The 19775-nt window shown below is 41.3% G+C and overlaps 1 protein-coding gene and 1 non-coding gene across 2 annotated transcripts in view; both read left to right on the top strand.

The window, feature by feature from the left end:
• The window catches only part of LOC139700127 (protein croquemort-like), a 101001-nt gene that overhangs the window by 31068 nt on the left and 50158 nt on the right, over positions 1-19775 (top strand). Inside the window, exons 4-5 of the mRNA XM_071598658.1 lie at positions 4550-4750; positions 14796-15004. Coding sequence (XP_071454759.1) covers positions 4550-4750; positions 14796-15004 — 410 coding nt within the window. The remainder of the gene's footprint in view (positions 1-4549; positions 4751-14795; positions 15005-19775) is intronic.
• On the top strand, positions 1494-1565 carry TRNAA-UGC (transfer RNA alanine (anticodon UGC)). Its single transcript has one exon. It is a non-coding gene; the product is annotated as a tRNA-Ala (tRNA).

Here is a 19775-nt window from a genome sequence, read left to right as displayed (position 1 = left end):
CTCATCATTAAGAGTGTACAAGCAGTTTATTGTGCCGTAAGCCGTTTATGCTGTATTTTCCATTTCACTGCATTTTGACCTAAAATCAACGACATTTGAGTTAGAGTTACCCAATGGGACCCTAAAATAAACGATAGGGTGTGTCGTGGAGGCAAACATTTATATGTTAAAATTCAGCTAGATGCATTCAAATGTGTAGGTTATTGCCTCCATCACAACCCTTTTGAAATACAGAGTGCGGAAAAATGACTTTCTTTTTTGAAAGCGTTTTGCGTTTGAAAAAAAGGAAGTAATGTTGCCGCACGCTGTATTTTACCAAGAAAACTATATGTCCGAGGTGTTTGTAAAATATTTCACCTGATTTTTGTCAAATTTTCATTGAAAGTTCTTAGTAGTAGTAATAGTAGTTATTAGGGAATGCAAGCGACTGCTGAGGCCATTTGCGCCAAGTAGTGGGTAATTTGCCCTTTATTATTTTTATGCCCGTTATATAACCTTACCCTGGTAGGGTAAGGATATATAATGAGATCATTTTACTTTGCAGTGACTAGGCTTTTTTGTAGGATTCCATTCCATGATGAAAACATAAGATGATGTTCATGAAAGGCTACCGCGGTGCTTAAGATATTTAGAAATTTGAAAAAATGTAAAATTCACGTACGACGAAAGACAAATAGTTGTTCCTCTACAGCTACTACGTGATGATTACAGCCGCTAGGCCTAGAGATTTATGAAATGCTGTTTTGTGCGGAGGTTTAATCAATTGCGTTCATATTCGCTGCAATATACAGGTTTACGTCGACTGGTTTCGTTAAGTTACATCTTCTACGGAATACGTGCAATCGATGAATGCTTACGAAGATCATATGTAGCCAAAAGTGGTGGCCATACCAAAATCATCCTCAGGGACCAGTGAATTAATTGGTTGTCAGGGAAACGGATGTATCCTGGGAAGTTAACGGATTTGTACATCCCAATATCCTCTCTACAGCTCCATTAGAAAAACCATCAGCAGACTTGATCCATGTTACGAACAGAGCAGTTTTTTCGGCATCTCATAACTATTTGCTAGTAATTGTGTTGGTTTTGCTTCAGGTAGCTTGCCCTTTAGGTAGTCCCATGTTCTTCCAAATCTTTACGAGATGAAAGAATAAAAGTCATGAATTTCGTGGGGTTTTACTGTCTTTTCATGAGTTTCAAAATTCGTATTATCCTGAAAATTTGAACGCTGCGTCATTCTATCTCACCTGAAGGTAATGCTAGCCATCGCTAACTACAGTTCAATTTATGTCTACGTCAAGGTTTAATTTTACCTCCCTCGGGTTTCACCTCTGGCTATTTTATGAGTCTGATAATAAAGTGATTCTGCGACGGCAATCCCGTCTTCACACAAGGCGTAAACGGAATTCACCTTCAACTGTGTCGTAACTCGACATCGCTTTCACCTTTTAAATAGGTTTCAAATCCCTGTCTTTGCTCCAGCGTAAATATGTGGGGATGTAGCTCAGTGGTAGAGCGTTCGCTTTGCATGTGAAAGGTCCCGGGTTCGATCCCCGGCATCTCCACGTTTTTTACTTAATTTATAATGTAGTTTTTCGATTTTAAGGGTTGCGCTTCGCAGGTGGTGGAGAAAAGTAGCGAGAGGTGTTCTTTATGCAATTAAATTCTGTATTATCTCAGAGGAAAATTTATTTTTGGTTCTCTTTACGCGCAACCAGTGAATTCTAGATTATGTAATAAATTCAATTAGAAATCCACGGGGAAACACATTTTTTCCGTTTCTATGTGCATACAAGAACTAATCCGGGGTATTAGGCCTGGGTCATTTAATAGGTCCTTTGGAAAAAATGGAAAATCAAATTATTTTAGGTAGTTTTTTTTATTTTTTGCTATGGTCTCCCTTTAACTCAATACGTTTTTCCCAGCGTTTCTCCGACTAGTTTAGGCCGTCCAATAATTAGGGTTTTGGAAGTTCTCAAAAATAGGCATCTGTGTTGGCGATGATCTCGTTCGACGTGTATCGTTACCGAAGAGCCATTTTTTCAAGTTGGTAAGTAATAAAAAGGAACTGGGGTCTTATCTGGTGAATAAGGTGCATGTCATGATAATTTCAACTTTTCCATAATGGTTGCCATTAAAACTACGCAGGTGTGCACCCGTAAATTGTGTTCACGTAAGAGAATTTTTTTATTTGCCAATTGAGGACGACATTTCTTGATTTAATCACTCAAGTGGTAAATTAACGACGCATAATACTCTCTAATTATATTTTGCCCTTTTTGGAAGCATGTGGTCGATGGAGCTGTAACCCAAAAAAACATGACCGTCACCTTGTCAGTCGATTTCACCGTCTCCGCCTTTTTCGGAGCCGAATCGCCCTTAAAAACCCAATGTTTGGATTTTTCCTATATCTCTGGAGTGTAATAGTGTATCCATATCCACCTACGGCTATATATTGGCGCAGAATCTCGTCACAGATCCTCCGCTGAGATCAAACGCGGCTCCCCTCTTGCCGAGATTGTTTTAACTCCCAATTTTTCGTGCATGATTGAAAACACTGTACTTTTTGATCTGCTTGTGGCCTCAACTATTTCGCGAACTTCGATTCGTCGAGTTCTCATAACTATATTTTGGATTTTTTAAATCGTTTCGGAGGAAGTCACTTCCACTGGACGTCCCGAACAGTGTTCATCAGTTGTGGATTCATGGCCTCGTTTAAACTCATTTACCCAATTGTAAACAGTAGCAAACATATGAACAGATATGCTTACAAACTTCATCCAACTCAGCTGTGATCTCTTTCGGCGTTTAGCCTTTTAAATAGACGTGTTTAATCACCACATGAAACTCATTTTTATCATTTTTCCAATTAAATAAAATTTTGTTGCTTCAATCGATTATGGAATTGAAACGACGCCATAGATGTAGCTGAAACGTTAATAGCAGTCTTGCGAGAGATGAGGCCTTACTAAAACCAAGCATTTTCCGGTATTACGACAGCCGTCCCTTGAAATTTCAAAGGATTTATTCAATGACCCACGTAAACTCATACTTGACCTCAATTTGAGATTTAAATCGTGAAATATTACGAAACCCGATATAATTTTGCCTATCTAAGAAATTACAAAAAATACTACTTTTATCAACATTCATCTAATCTTCATCTCCTTTTTTTGTAATAATTAAACAAATCAGTTACTTCCGGTGTACACTTTTATTTCTACACTTATCCTTGGCATGTGTCAATTTAAGGTACGCTATTTTTTCATTCAGCTTTGACAGCATCGATGTTGGTATCGTACTCCTTACATCGCCTGGCTTAAGAGAGCAAAAGAAATACGAGCATGCCACTATTTATTCACCACTAGAGAACCAACCTGAAGTTAGGTTTTGAAGCCCGAGGATAGGGTTTGTCCCGGACCCTGTACCAATCCAACGTCAAGCGTTGGCTTTCCCACGAGAATGTTGGAACTAGAAAATCACGTCGCTTGCGTCGTGCTGAGTTTTGAATCAAGGATTTAAACAAGGTCCCTCATTAGTTGAGCGCTCTACTCGCTAGGCATCTCCGCCGGAAATGGAAAAGAGACATCAGTGTGATGAAATTAGTTTCTTTTCTTCGCTATCTTGTATGTCAATATTGAAGGATTAACACCACTGTTGAAAAGTGTATTGAAATCACTGAACTATTTTCTAGAAAATTGAAATTGTTTCACCCATATTTCACGTTTGTTATAAATACCGTAGACACTGTGCATATGCAGTAATTTTTTTTCTCTATGGTCACGGCGTAGGTCATTGATACCAAAAGGTGTTGCACGGTCGTTGTAAAGTTTTACCATCTTACATCAATATTTCATTGTGAACTCCCGTCGTCATAATGTAATTTTCTTTTCCTTGTAGGAAATGAAATAGTTAAATAATTTTCCACCTTTTTTTAATGATACTTATCAACCACCGGTTTCAAAGCTTAGGCTACATTCACCTGGGGGCCTAGTAATAAAAATGATAAATGAAATATAAAAATATTGTACGAGATAGCCTAAATCATAAAGATTAAAAATAGAAAGCCCTCTTGATAATGACACAATAGCGTTGAAACCGGTCGAGGAGTATCACGAGTGTGGAAGTATTAAGTAATTTTGTACTGTTCGAGCCTAATTGTAGTGTCTTCCCCAGGTGTAACTTTGTGTAACGCTTTCATAGTTTAATGAAAACCAATAATTGTCCCACTCTATTAATTCCCCGACCTCCACATCTACCTTCCAAAACCACTTCGCTCCAAACCTGTCCCCCTCCACATTCAATATTTGATGGCTGTCTTCGAGGTTGTGTTTGTATTTTGTTTCCCTTGACAATGGCGCTAAGACCTCGAAACCTCAGTCGGGACCCCAAAATAATGCTGAATAATAGTTTGGTATTCATTACGAGTCGTATGCCCACTCGTAGGCCTGAGAGTAATTATGTTCTATGCTCCCTCCTTCCTCGACCGGTGAAATTAATCATGATTCTCTTGTTCCCTCCTCTTTCACCCGCTACCAAAACAAACAAGATGGCCGCCCACAAGTCGCAGGACTGGAATTTCCTCTCGAGGAAGGGGCTCTCCATCGCCATTGGGAGGTTGTCAACTATTACGTCGACGCACACCGCTGGGGAGCTCATGTTCGAGGGCTACGAAGATCCCCTCTTCGACTTGGCGGACACCTTCCCCTCCGACGAACCGGTTCCCGAAAGATTTGGATGGTTCTTTGAGGTGAGATAAACTACTAAACCCCACTCACTCTCCCTCCACTCCTTTTCGGCAGTGGGTCTTTCGGGACCACCGCCTCCGCCCTTCCATATGCTTCCCCACTTCCGTCCACTTCACTCGCGCACACACGTGGACCACGCCGGGGGCGCAGTTCGTCCGCCCAACTTACCCCAAATGGAAATCAAGAGTTAAATTTTCATGTTTCATTTTTTTATTTACGGCGGTAAACGGTACTCGGAACCCCTTATCGGCTGTTTATCCGGAGGGATGGGGAGAGAGAATCAGTCGTTACACATGGACGATTTTATAGGTCCACCATAATTTCTTTGCTCCGTTCGGGCTCGGCTGGCTGACACTCAGTGGCCTATTGCGCAGGTGTGTCTAGTCCATCTCGAATAATTGAGGGGGGACGTCTGGAAGGAAAGTTACGAGCGTGCAGCAATTAGGAGGGGAAAGGGTAAGGGGATGGGAAGAGTTGGGGTGAGCCCCTATTCATCCCATCCTCTTACCCTTTCCTCATAACTCGGGAACGTAGGGTATAGTGATTAACTTCGTGGTTAAAAAGAAAAGCGGCAAGGTTTCGTTAAAATTTACTATGAACGAACCGAAAAGATGAGTGACAATTATCAAATTGTGTATGGGAGACGAACGTTGTATGAGTATACCTATGCCGGCCTTAATACGCTGAAAAAAAAACGAACTGTAGGAAGTTTCCTTGCAAATACATCCGAGTTCTAATCACAATATTTTTAATAAAAGGATCGGGATTAACTTTTCCTGACGTGACTGTGGGCCGCAGCATGCTCGCACCACGTAGGCTGGGTAGTGGTGGTTGGGGGGTGACCTTCAACACGTTTCAAGCGCTAATCGTCTGCGAGCGTTCTTTAAGGCTAGATCGTGTTTTAGTGAACCCCTGTCGAGTGACTCAATGAAAACGCAAAATGCAGTGAACGATTGAACAGCGGAAACCAGGGCGTTAGAGTAGTTTTTAAGTGGCACAAGTTCTTCGAAGATGGCCAAGACATTGTGGAGGATGAACCCTACACTGGACGGCCGTCGACGGCAAGAAATACGACAACGTGCTACGTGTACGTCAAGTGCTGAATTCAGACTATCGGTTAAGTCTGCGCATGATCGCAGATCATATTAGATATTTTAGTACCCTGCAAGAAAATCCTAGGGTGTGTGACAGGGCGCGAATACACACCAGACTAATTTTGAGCCGACTATGACCCCTATCGCGGTCGGACAATGTTATTCTGATCCCTTATCCTTCGTGGAAAAATGACATCTTAAATCTATCTGTTCTACACTTAATCTCTCCTGCCGCAGTACGATGGGGCAACAATGCATTTTCAACATCACTGACGAAGAGTCATCCTTCCAATTTATGCTAGAGATTTTAATCTGCAATTTAACCTTGGCTCGCTGGGCGAATCCTCGCCCATCTTCTCTAATATTTTGGATGCACTACCAAGTTTATCATAGCAACGTTTTACAAATATAGCTCAGAATGTCCATTTAGTTTCCCTCCTCTTATAAGTGTCCCCCGTAAGCTTCTCCCTTTCCTTATCTTCGAAGTACTTCTTCATATTTTATTCCCTCTGTCCATTTTATTTCCATCTTTCTTCTTTAGCATCACATTTCCTTAGATTCCAATCTTCTTTTCTCTGTTTCTCTTATAGTCCAAGTATCATGTCCTCAGAAGGGCTTAGGCACTCTCGGGGCAAGTAATATGAGTCTCGGGAACAAAGGAGCGTGTATAAAGCAATGTATGGCCTTAACTGAGGCGGATGAAGTATGCAAATATGTAGCATAAAACATAGTAGGGTATTTACTTGAAACACAACCTAATATTAACCATCCTTTTTTTACCTTTTTTACTTCGGAAGGGAACGTTGTGAAGGTCATGTGTATGTTAATGAGCTGATGCAAAGTATGGACTCAATTTTTTGTTTCACTTGTAGGAGACAATTATTCGATGGAATTCGAATATATCAGGCGTCACTTGGATTACCACACGTCTTTAAGAGCTACATCTCGCACACCGTGTCGCGCCAAAAATCACGTGCTACTCGCATGCTCCTTCATCTCATCCATTGACCTCTGTATAAGGCTGCCTCCGATGGAATTGCGTAGGACGACGAAATTATTGTGCGTTTTGTCGAGCGGCTCCATCGTAAAGGTTTCAAGCTAATGGCAAAACAAAGTCGTCATCATTCACGTGCAAATATTTTATTTTATTTTATCAACGGGCTCATGCTACCGAGGGTGAAAAGAGCGAGCGGGTGTATGGTGAGGAAACCAAGGGAAAAAAGCAAATAAAACGCGAGATGGTCAAGGCTTCGGGAAAGTTGTGTGTTTTTTCGTGACGGTCGATTTCAACTGAGGTGTCCGTAATAAAATCGCTGGGAAAACAAGTGAAGCAAGGATAACTTCGTTTTTAAATATTGGATTATGTTTGTTTTTTCCATTTGCAATCGAATAGTTTTTTTTCCTGTTATCTCTTCAAGGAGTGACTATCTAATTGGAAATCTTGAATCGTTAGGAGGACTTTGGGAGAGGGGTAATTTTGTTCAATGTTTGTTCTTTGAAATTTTTATCGAAAAGAAATCATTGAATCTTGACAATAGTGGCGAGTAATATCCATTTTTATTGATAACGGAAAAGCATAGTGGGTTTAGTATTCGGCCACTGATCTCAAGGGCGCCGTGCAGCCAAGAATTACTAATAGATTTTTATCGAATGACAGATCGATTTAACTTGAAACACGGACAATTCTCTCCAGTGGAATAGAATTGTCTTTGTTTTTTTTCTGCAGTGGCATTATTGAAACCAGTTCGAACAATATTCGACCTGTAAATTTTCAGTGGCTATTTAAATTATGAATACATAAATGAACCAATAGTTTACGAGAAACTTAAAAAAAGAGTAAATAGAAACTGTGTGCCAACTTGTCAGATTCTAACTGTGGTGATAACTAGTCAGATTCGAACGATTTGGTCGAAAATATCGGACACACCTAGATGGCGACTGGGACGGTGGTTTTTCAATTCCAAGTTCGAATGACTGGTGTACTCAAAATGAATGGTGAACATGTTTAGGAAGGGGTGTGTGATTAACGAAAATGAAAACCTTATTATAAGAGTGTACATGTTCGCATAAAAACTTTTCCATTCTATTAAGTCAAGACGAGAAGGAATAATATTTAACTGAAGAGCTTTTGATCTGGGGCGTACCGCTTTATGGATCTGAAATCGAGGCCTTGAGACCAGAGGATGATCTTAGATTGGAAGCTATGTTAACATGCGAGAATAGAGAAGAATTGAGAAGAAATGTTGGCGTTAGAGCAAGATGAAATACGAAGTTTTAAATATGGCGGGAGAAGAGAGGGGAAGCTGCTAGGGTGAATTCCGAAGAGGCTTTGAAAAGTGGGTGGAGGAAAAATTTAGAGGGAGTGAGATTTCGGAGGCCGCGATTGGAAGGACAATGTTGGCTAAGCAGACGGGGTATGGTATGAGAGAGGATGGGAGGCTTTTTAGACGGGCTGATTGCTGATTGAAGGCTCGAAGAACTGGAGGAGGAAATAAGTCTTTGCAAAAAAGAGGAAATTTACGCGATACGTAGAAATAAACAGTTGTTAGGAACCGTCCAAACCTACCTTCGTAGGTAGGTTACTATCGATGGTAATAATGGCCATATCTCGTTAAAATAAATCTTTTAAGCATCGCATTCGGATCGCACAGCAACTGTCGGGAGTCTGCGCACCTCACCTTTTGTAACACAACCCGCAGACACCTTGTCGGGCCTCCTTTTTTTCAGCCCGACGCATGCGAATCGCTGTTTCGCCAACTTTCAAGTCGGAGGTCGTTCTCAAACGCGTCTGCGACGCGCGCGTTTGGGGGGGGGGGTGTTGGTAGATAAGGGACGGCCACATTCAGCGCGCGTCCTCGCTTTCACGCCGGGAAGACGAGATACGGGCGGTGTCCTCTTGGCGCGCCTTCTAGTCTCGGGGTGGTATCCGGCCGCGTGGTGACTGTGGAAGACGCCTCCCCTGGCCTTCCACCGCGTGTGCCGTTCGCATGACGATGCCCAGTCCGTTAAATACATCTACACCTACACAAGAGTCCGCTAGCCTTCGCAAGGGCGTGTGGCAGGGAGTGTTACGCCATCAGTCATTCTTTCACAAACATGAGTTGAATACATGTATATATGAATATATATTTGCTCAATAAAACAACAGACCAGCACCCTTACATGCCAATGTACCCAATGGGGTTATGGGTGTTTTAGACTAAATCACTAAAGAGCTTTGTGTTTCAAATGGAAATTAATCCGGTGCTTGGTTTTGATGTTATAATGATTGTGTATTGTGCTGGGGAAGAACGAGTGCTATTAACTTGTTTGTGACGGTGTCGGTTTTATTTTATTCCGGTGTTTGGATCTATTAATCTAATTTGGGACCATAATAATTCCTTAGATAATTAATGTTTAAATTCGATATCGAAGGACCAAAATATCCTCACGGTGGATCTCTCTTGTGGAGCCCAGGTGTGACAAGTCTGTCAGGGGATTATTTATTGTGCAAGGCTCCCTAAGTCAATATTTGGTGTTTTGGAGGATATATCCATAAAGGGCATTTCGGTCAGCTCGATGACCATGAACGGGGGAGGGGGTTAGAAAGGTGTCAACTGGTCACTTGGCAACACGGTTAGGCATGCCTGTCGAAGTGGGGGTTGTGGTAGAGTGGATTTCGGATAATTTTATCGATAAAGTTCCTAGTTAAAGGCATCACTCATTCTAAACGTTCCTCTATGCGAAAGAATCACATTTGCAACTGTGACGAAACTCGTGGATAGTAAATTTTCCCTCCTGAATGTATATCGTATCCTGCTAGCTGTTTACTGTTTGAGTGAAGGTACCGCGGTATCCTTAAATGATGATAATGTGTTGAAGCAATTAATTGATTTTATCGAGTATTGTATCTGTTTTTTATTCGTGAAAACTCCAATATGGAGCGTGATTTTTTTGCGGCGCGAAAATTTGGCCATTGAAGCAAGACGATAGGCGTAAATGGGAGGGTGCCAATGTATGCGTGTGGAAAGGATAGAAATTATTCAATTGACGGAAAGGAAAACGGAGTACTAAGCATGGGGGGGATGAGTGAGGAATGTCGAAGGACATCCTAGGAGGCAGAAAAAGTGGATACATAATATTTAAATTGGCGATGGAATATTGACGAGTGTAATGGAGGGGAGAAACTCAAAAAAAGCAAGCGAGGCAGGAAAAGGAAAGGCATTTAGGACTGAATGTGTGGTGATAAAAATCATACGGAATTGAAGAAGGGTTTATCGTAGTGTGTAAACGGCCACGTTGTGTTAAGCGTGGCTTAGAAATGTAGCGATGACCAGTCTGTGTTATCCAAAACCTACCTTTAGTGGTATACTATCGATAAAAATGAGTAAAATCGAACAATGTGTGAACAAGTGTTTATGCCGCAGATGCTCAAGTTTTAACCTTATTTTCTTCGATTCAGAATTTACGAGTAAGAGATGAATCTGTTGCTTTATCAGTGCTGAAAAGGAATTATTTTATTTTATTCAAGTGGGCTAATATGTGTACGGCATATGGTCCCCAAGATCAGTAGGAATTCTGTTATTTCTTCGTTATCAAAACATATCTTATTCAGTGGATTTGTCTCGGAATCTCTAGTCTAGCCTAATCACCCCGTGGCCATTAATTCCTTCTCATGACGGTGTTTGAACAAATGAATCGATTCCCATTGGAACTACGAATCACATTATCTATTTGGCGCAATCTGCGGTGTGTCCGAAATTCTCACCGCGTGTTCTAAATGTGGTCCAGCAATTCTCTCGTCATTTGCATCAATTCCGAATGTCGATAACAGCAGCTCGCGATTCTTCTCTCTTACGCGTTAATTATTTGACTGCCTTTAATGGTTCTCCATTCTCGTGTCCACACTAATCGGGCTTTGCAGCATTTTCCCACCAATCGTCCTGGTGTAGCCGTCGCATATTTCGTCCCTGCCTGGACGCTTATCGTTGTGGGTAGTCCCTATGTTTTTATCGCGCGGTCATTCGCTTCCGAAAATCTTTCTCCCTGCATGTGGGGTTAGTTCAAGTTCTAAGATTTCATAATTTTCTAATGAAAAACTACTCATTCCGTTAAGTTTAATATCCTTTGCTTCTCTACATAATATTTATGTAGACACACATTTGTCGTAATGTCGACGCCATGACTACATGGCCGCCGAGAAGACATCTGTTAAGGTCCTTTTGCCCACTGAGAAATAGCTGATGGTATTCGTGGCCGAGGCTTCATGGGTCACACGACGTTCGGCCTTCTTTGAACTATCGCACCCATGGACGCACATCTTTTACATCCTAAACTATATAAACCCATGTCTCACTCAACCAAAGTTGATTTTCGATGGGTGTTCAAACCAAGCTAGTGATTGATTGAAAGGGATCATTACACGCCATTTTAAGTAATGAAAACGTTTCTCACTCCACAGGCTCTTTTATGACCGCTGTGTGCTATTCGGTGCAGCGACCTCTCTGTTGTAATAATGAAGAATGCCCACATTTTTAAGATGAATCACCTTATCCCATCTACTCCCAATCCCGAGGGAAAACTTAGGGTATATTAAGACTGAACGCACCTCGTAGAGGTATGTTCTCTACCTCTGCGTGTATTTTACTTCTCTAGCTCACCCGATCTCTAGTAGTTATCTTTAAAAGGGTATCAATACGTTTCTTCCTCCAATGGTATTTATAAATTATCTATTCATCGAGGAAGTTTATGGTATACCTGACTCGTTGTCAAAATTAAATTTTAAATTATTCAAGGCCCCCGATGCCGGACTGGTAAAAATCAGGCAGTTTTCAGTGGCTTCGTTCTTCGCTGTCACTTAATAATGCGGGAGGATATTTATCAAGGCTACAGGATACCAGCGCAAGAAGTTCTTTGGATGGAAAGTTTCGTCCTTGTAATCCTCGTCCCTCATCGAATGAGGCAACCTCGTATTCCGTGTTCAGACGAGCGCGTATTTTGCGCAGCTTATCATCCCAGTGGAACTGTTTTACGCGCGTGTGTAAACAAAGCGTTTGTTGCTAATGAAGCCCTCTCGGGATAACCTTTCTTCAGGCGACGGGCTTAATGGCAGGTGTTTAGATGCCAGGCCCAGGCATCATCCTCATTTTGGAGTAAGGACCAATGCTTTGTCAAATGCCGCAACAAAAATGTACCAGCTCGATTCCTATTTCACCTGCGTTAGGGATATAGTGTTTTTTAATTGGGGTAATTCTTAAAGCTTGTACTTTCTCCATAAATTTATTGATAAGAGTACCGTAAAATGAGTACCGAAATGCTTTGCGTTAATGAAGGATTTCAAATCACACCCTTCCGGTTCCTTAATTACTGTGTAAATTTATTAGGATTACGACCAACGGCCGGAATTATTTTATTCATCGAATTATTTGGTAATATCTGGATTTTAATTCTGAAACTTGAACTTAAGATTTGTTCTGGGCATCGTCTTGTGATAATTTTCGTTAAAGGGACATTTTTATTTAAAACAATTTCCAACTGAAAAGGGCACCTGAACTTAGGTTAACGCTTTTTACACAAGCGGGTGCAACGTGTGTTGTAAAATTAAAACTTTGCGCTCCCCTTTCGAAATTACGATAATCTCAGGGTGGATTTCACCAGGGTAAGTGCGGAGGCGACTGCAGAGGAGAGAGGTGGAAGGTAGAGCGCGGTAATAAATTGTCCATTCAATTGCCTTGATTGATTGATGAATTAACTGAATGGGTGAGATTGGCGATTTGAGGGCGCACCGAAAAGCAATGAAAACGGAAATTATAATGTAATGTAAACGTGTAATATTCTGAAGGATGTTTGTCCTCAAGATTAGCCAAAGTGTTCAGTACATTTTATTGTATATTTTCCAAGGGCTCCGAGAAACAGAATAATTTTCCATAATAGATTTTTTGAAGAGTAGTACGGCAGGTTACCGAACTCGAGAAATCGAGTAATATTTCTTTATCTTTACTTTCATATAAAGTAGAATTGTATTACTGTTAGTTTGTATATCGAATAATGACAGGGTTTGGGCAGTTGTGAATAATCATATACAGCATCGTAACTTCTGTAGTATATCTACGCCACATAACTCCCTGTAGCCTTGCCTTCCTCTTCCCCGCTTGCTCCATCATACCCAGCGTTATTCCTTCTCTGTCATCTCTTTTCCTACCATGCTTGAATATCTTCCAATAACTTCCTTTTTTCCGTTTTTGCTGAAAACTTAATTATTGTATTTCCTCTCCGTGCGGCTTGCTTTAAAGTTTCCAACCATTATGCTTGTAGAAATACCAAGAGTTTGACTAATGCAGCATGTATTTTACATTGTAGTCTCTGTACATGCTTTATTCCTGTCTGTCCTTACAGTTATAGAAGATGAACTTGCTTCCCACTTTATTCATTTAAATTCACACGGTACACCTCAAGCCTCCATAGTTTGTGCAGCAGGTGGTAAGATACTACTCACCTTTGTTGGGAGACGTTTATGAAGAAGATTTTTGTATTATTGTTTGCGTGTTCTTTTCATTTCTCAGGGAAGTATGGAAAAAGTTTTCAATGGCAAAATTGTCATCCCTGTAACGCTGTGTGGGCCCTCCGAAAAAAGTATGCAATTTTTTAAATTGAGTTTGTTTTCATCCCCGTAATTTATTTTAATTGTGTTTATCTGAATTTCGTTTATCTTCTATTTTTATCTGTGATTATAAAAAGAAAAGATAAACAAAATTCCTTTCTTCAAAATTTTCTTTTCAAATTTCTTCTTTTCTAATCTTTATCTGAGAAGTGTCTATTTTCCTCAGAATTCGAAATCTTGAATTTCAATATGGAATTGCTGATTTAATGATGAAATTTTGAACTTGTTGTTACATTCATGACGAAGGTAAAGTTGAAAAATTCCAGAAAACGGTTGCATTTCATCGATTTAATCTTATTTAGTTTTCACGAGTTTCCTGCCCCTCTTGACAGCATCAAAAATAGCATTTTTGGTTAATTTACCAAGGGACAAGGGACCAAGAGGTCGCACACAATTTCCCATGTGCCAGACGGCGTATTCCACTTGAAATGCTCTCCACGTGACACCCAAAGAGGGGTCGGGATACCAATGATAAACCCTGCCACCGCCGAGATTCGATCCCTGGTCCTCGGAGTGGGAAGAAGACAGCGTGATTTGTATCTTGGGAGGAATTATATAGGGAGCCCCTTGATTCACGAACAGAACAAACAAGAAGATTTTAGAAGGTATCGAACGTATGAGTTTTATTGCGACACCGCCTGGAGCATTATGGGACCAAACTGCATTATTATGTTTGACCACAGAAATACGATAGAATAAGACATCGTAACCAACATGTTAACGCACTCGTTCTTCCGTCGCACGATAAGCAATCACAGCAAAATCGAACACAAGCATCCACATTGATTTGCACGAATATATAAGCTAATAAATATTCTAATGCATGTACCGCCATACGCCCTTGCGGCGGCTAGCGGGCAATCGTATAGATGTTGATATAGTCAGTAAGCTAATCACCGCACCATCCCGTTCAAGTGTATCATTTTTTTAGGCAGTAAAAAAGAAAAGTTAAACTCTTGTTCCGATTTTGTTTGAATTTCCCATTTGTGATAACATTTCTTCAAAAACAGATCACATGCAAGATCGAAAGATTATATACGCGATCGTTCTAGTATTATGGAGGGCATAAAAATCTTTAGTGGACCTCTCCGCGTTGTCGCCGACTTCCTCACGAATCATCCGGCGTAACCCAGTCCCAAACCCCGCTTCAAATTCTTGGACCCGATCCGTCCGAAACTGGTTGTTCCTATTCATATAGGCGGCCCCTGACCACGGCTGCTACCCCATTATTTGACCCAGCGGTCGCAGCGAAGGGGTTTTGACGCTTTTCGTTGGCGCGCATATTAATTTTTGTCTCTTCTCGTTGCTCCACAGTTCAACGGGACGAGCCAGGAGACAACGTTCACGATGGACACCGGGGAAAAGGACATAAGGAACATCGGCCGGCTGTGGAAGTTCGACGGCATGGAGGAGACGGGATTCTTCGACGGCGAGTGCGGGAAGGTGCGGGGCTCCGCCGGGCACATGTGGGCTCCCAAACTCAAGAAGACTAACATCACCCTGTTCATCGAATCCCTCTGTCGGTGAGTCCGCTTCCATGACTCGTGAGAATGACCGGTTGTAAATCTGCCGGTCCATCGAATTGTAATATTTTTTTAAATCCTTAGCTCACATCTTATTCGCAGTAATTTCGTCAAAAAAACTCCTTTAATACTTACATTAAGTTACCCTAATTTTTATAGATACCATCCAAGTCTCCCAGTTTCACTAACCTTTATTTTTCGAGAGAAATCTCGGGTGACGCTATTTTATCCGATAGTTCCACTTCTCCGAAAACGTTAAGGGAATGGTGTGAACTGTTCAGTTAATGGTGAATGTGATAATCATGTATGTTTTACAATTCGAATGAGATAATATTGGCTATACTGTTGCTTAAACGGACTCTTATGGGAGTGTGATGAATTAGTACCATGTTTACCGTATTATGTTTTACAGGCACATTTCAGCCTGTTATATCACTGGAGTCCCGGGGGGACTCCAGTGATATAATGGGCTGATTATCCCCATGGATGATTCGTGATTATTCATGACGATATAGAGCGACTAATGTGTATTTTTGCATCTGAGTCCTTGCACAGTAACGGAGGATCGACTCGGTGCACTCAATTGCATACGTAAATATATATTCCAGGCTCTTTCTGGCTTTGGTTCAGGTGTCTACGCTTTCGATCGCCAACTCTGGATGTCGCCTTGATTTTAGAGAGAGAATCAGATACCGCAAATGACGTGTAGTGCAACTGAAGGGTTAATCGGTAGTAGAAGGCTGGTCGGAAGAAATTGTCTGGAAGTCGCAAGTGTACGCGTATTCGAGCACTAATCCAGGTTCTCTGAGGAATCGACTGTTTGATGAAATGGTAGTAGTTTTTACGGAAGGCGACCGACAGCTCAGGTCATTTGCGCCGTTAGGGATGGATAGGAAAAGATGAAGGGCGGAGAAAAACCCGGCGTCGGATTTAGCCTGCTCTTAACGAAAGCCGCCAAGGGGTCCGCAGCTTAACGTCTCATCCGACGGACGGCATACTCTCACTCTAAGTGCCCTCTACAAAGCTCCTCAGGTAGTGATCGGGACACCACTGAAAAATATGTCGTCGCCGGCACTCGAACCCGGACCCTCTGGGTGGCAAGCCAGTACGTTAGGCACCGCAACATCCCGATCCCTTAAATGAAATAATCGAGTGTGACTTTCGACTTTTTTTCTTGCTTATTCCTCCAGTAAGATTGCACGGCAGCGCATTCGCGATTTTCGCCTAAAGTTGTACCATTTCAAATGCTTCTCGTCAATTTCTCTGTCTTTGTTTTCCCCACTGTGACGTCAGCAAAGGGAATGTGAATTTCTTTCAGCCGGCAATGGGTTAGACTCTCGTGTGGAGAATTGAATCTGTTGGTGGTAACGTAGTGTGTCGTTTCTGTAAAACGCTGGCACTTACATAAGCCTCTTCTTGTCGGGCTTTTAAATATTCTCCATTATATCTATTTCCCCTCTAATATCTTCGAGAAAGTGTGGCAGTTTGTTTGCCTCCTCCCTCAGCAATCCCCAACAGCGACCCGTGTCGGGGGGGGTAAGTCGATAGTTTGCACAGGTGCGTGTATTGAAGTGTGTTACAGAACGAAAGATAAACTTATTTATCAGAGATCCGAAGCGCTTATTGAATGAACTCTTTATCGCGCGCGTTGATAATTTTCTCCGCCTCATACGCGGAATACATGATAATGTGAATGCAATTTGGAGCCCCGGTAGTAGGTCCATGAATCCTTTTTCGAATGGTACTCTACTCATTAAAAGGCATGGCTCAGTAGTGCTTGGCGTCTCATAGACTTACCCTCGGTGGCCCAAGTGCAAGGATAAAATCACGGTAGTCAACCCGCAGTTAATACATGCGAAAATTTTGCAATGTAAGAATCATTTGCTCAGACCAGCATTCAAACTCGGATCTTCTTACTCCAGTTAAGTTACTCATGCAAACTCGAGGGGTCCGGTTTCGAAGCTCTGTGTGATTTTTGCGCTATGAAATCCTCGCAAATGTGACCACACTGGTCGGCGAAATCGGCCAATGGTACTCTCTGAGCGATTCCCCCGGTTTCTTTAATATGCCATTTCTGTTCAAGTTATTAAGTCACCAAATGTGTTCCTAATACTGAGAGTAGATGGAAAATGTGATTGAGCTTAAAATACGCAGGCAATCTTCATAAATAGGGGGCATAGATGACTGCACTGCATGTGTTCATAATACCTGACGCTAGAGTGAGAAGCGTTTTCAGTGCATTATTGGCATCGTTTAGTGTAAAAGACCAGCGTATGATCATCTGTTTTCTTCACTTGCATGGTTTAAAATAATTAGAAATTCATCATCAAGTGAATGGGAAATATGCGGTGATATTGTTATGTACATATGTGCGTAAAGTATGCGTTCGTGGGTGCGATAGTTCAAACAAGGCCGAATGCCATGAGACAACGAACCCAAAATGCCTTAGCCATGGACACCATTGGCAATTCCCCAATGGGCGAAGGGACCCTACTGAAGTATTGTTCTCGGAGTCCGTGGATTCATTGCGTCGTTGTTTAAAAATGTGTACTTCTACAGGGAGATAATGGTTATTTCATATTTCTTTTACGAGCAGTTTGCCACTAGAAACTTAGGAGAGCTTAGACATGTACGCACCTTCACGGAACTGTGGGAGATGCCCCGGCATTAACTTCAACAGAGTAATACGGTAATGTGCATTGAAATGCTACAATTCCAAAGCGTAAAAAAAATAATTCGCCTTGATCGGAATTCGAACCCGGGTCTAGGATAAATGATTTCAATTGTCGCATTTTTCATTGTACGCACCTCTTTACTCGAAGAATGGTTTTATTAAAAAGGTATGGACTTAAGTTTAGCTTGGTATTCCCGTAGGTTCAGGTAAAAAAATTGCGGAATAGTTTATTCTGAGATAATATACTCTCTGTCGTCCTCCATATGATATGATAATTTCTACTTTGGTGAATTTCGCAACGGTGTTTTGTGTTATATCAATTTTTTATTCGAATTTCGGCATAGGTATGCGCTGATAGTCTCAAATTGAATAGGTTTCCGAGAAAGGAGTAAGTTATTTAAAGTGCCAGTTGATAAGTTGAGCTATCTTATTATCGCTTATCGTTCGTTACACCTGGTTTCTGTTTATGGTGCTGCCGTTTCAAGGGCGATGCCTCTGATAAAAGACAGTTGGCATATCTTAAGCCCATTGAGCGATAGAATTTACTGAGTTTTTCAGACGGACCACCTTTCGGTAATGAATTCATGTCCTTCATTTCCACGTGTGCTTGGTTCATTTTGGTGTCTTGAGTAATTTGTGATGGGACAACTGATGGCCGACGATGGGTTTTGTGTAGTCAATTGAAAGAGGATCCACATTACGTCTCTTATCATTATTAGAAAGAAATTGTTGATAAGATCAGTGGCTATTGTATAAGTGTTATAGCTTGAGGATATATGTGTACTTATTTTCGAGAACAAAAATCCGACGGTTAGATACCGTTCAATACCGCATTAGAATGTTGCAATTTGCCTACGTACTCGGAGATGACTGGTATACGACTTTAGTTCAAGCAAGGTTGATGAGTTAAAGATGTTACTGGCACCTGAAGACTTAAGAACAGGTTTATACACGTATTATCCAGGAGTGCCCATCTTTTCCTCTTGCTTTTTACAGCCACGACTTTTTGCGAAATATGGTTGAGGAATCACAATTATTAACAAATCTATAAATCCACTTTTCCATCCGTAATAATCACCTCTTCCTCTGTCAACGTAACTCGGAAAGATCCAATATCGGCCTGCCATAGTTACAGGAACCCTATTGATTAATTACTCATCCAAACGACTTAACTGTCTATTTAAAGGGTATTTATTTTCAGGGTATCACATATAAAAATTTTTACCGGATAATATTTTGGAAAAGGGCCCACTATCATTTTGTGAAGATTAGAACATTTGTTGCAGATATGACCTTAGGAAGTAAGCACAGTTATTATTTTTAGAGTTTGATGTTTAAGTAAGAGAGTGCGGACTCATTTCGGTGCTTTAATGCCTAATCGTATATTTTCCGATATTCCTAAGAGTCGTGTGCAAGTCCTTCACTTGAAATATCAAATCAAAACTCTCGACTTACATCTAGTCGTTGCTTCTAAAATAAGTGAATGATCTCGGAAACAATGGAATATCTCGCAAGATAAGTTTTAATATTCATTCATTTTTGTTTCATCAACATGTATACCTACTTAATACCCCGCGAGCCGCCGCAAGGGCGTATGGCGGGGGGTGTTAGGACACCACCTTTAATTAGGCAAGAACCGAACCGCATGCAAAAGCCACAAATTTATACAGTAAGATCTGGTGCTTTCCCGGCGTATTTGATTCGTGAAGGATTCTCGGGTCTTCCACCGGGTCAAGGGTTCCATATTGGCCGACGTTTCGATGCCCGACTCGTGCATCGTCTTCAGGGTTGATCAACCCTGAAGACGATGCACGAGTCGGGCATCGAAACGTCGGCCAATATGGAACCCTTGACCCGGTGGAAGACCCGAGAATCCTTCACGAAACAAATTTATACAGTCCACAAAAAAAAACATGGCATACATTCATGCAAGAACACTTACACCCCACACACATGCAAACACTCAAACTAACAACTAACATACACATGCACCTACAAATATACCTGATGCCTTTACAATGTTTAATTGGGTTCCGACTTGTAAATGCAATGTTTTTAAAATTTCTAAAGTGGCTTCGGTTTCTTACTATTATTCGG

Source organism: Hetaerina americana, unplaced genomic scaffold (genome assembly GCF_022747635.1).
Source record: "Hetaerina americana unplaced genomic scaffold, ioHetAmer1.1.p SCAF_10, whole genome shotgun sequence".
In the NCBI taxonomy this organism is placed as follows: domain Eukaryota; kingdom Metazoa; phylum Arthropoda; class Insecta; order Odonata; family Calopterygidae; genus Hetaerina; species Hetaerina americana.
This window is presented reverse-complemented; position numbering and strand designations above follow the sequence as displayed.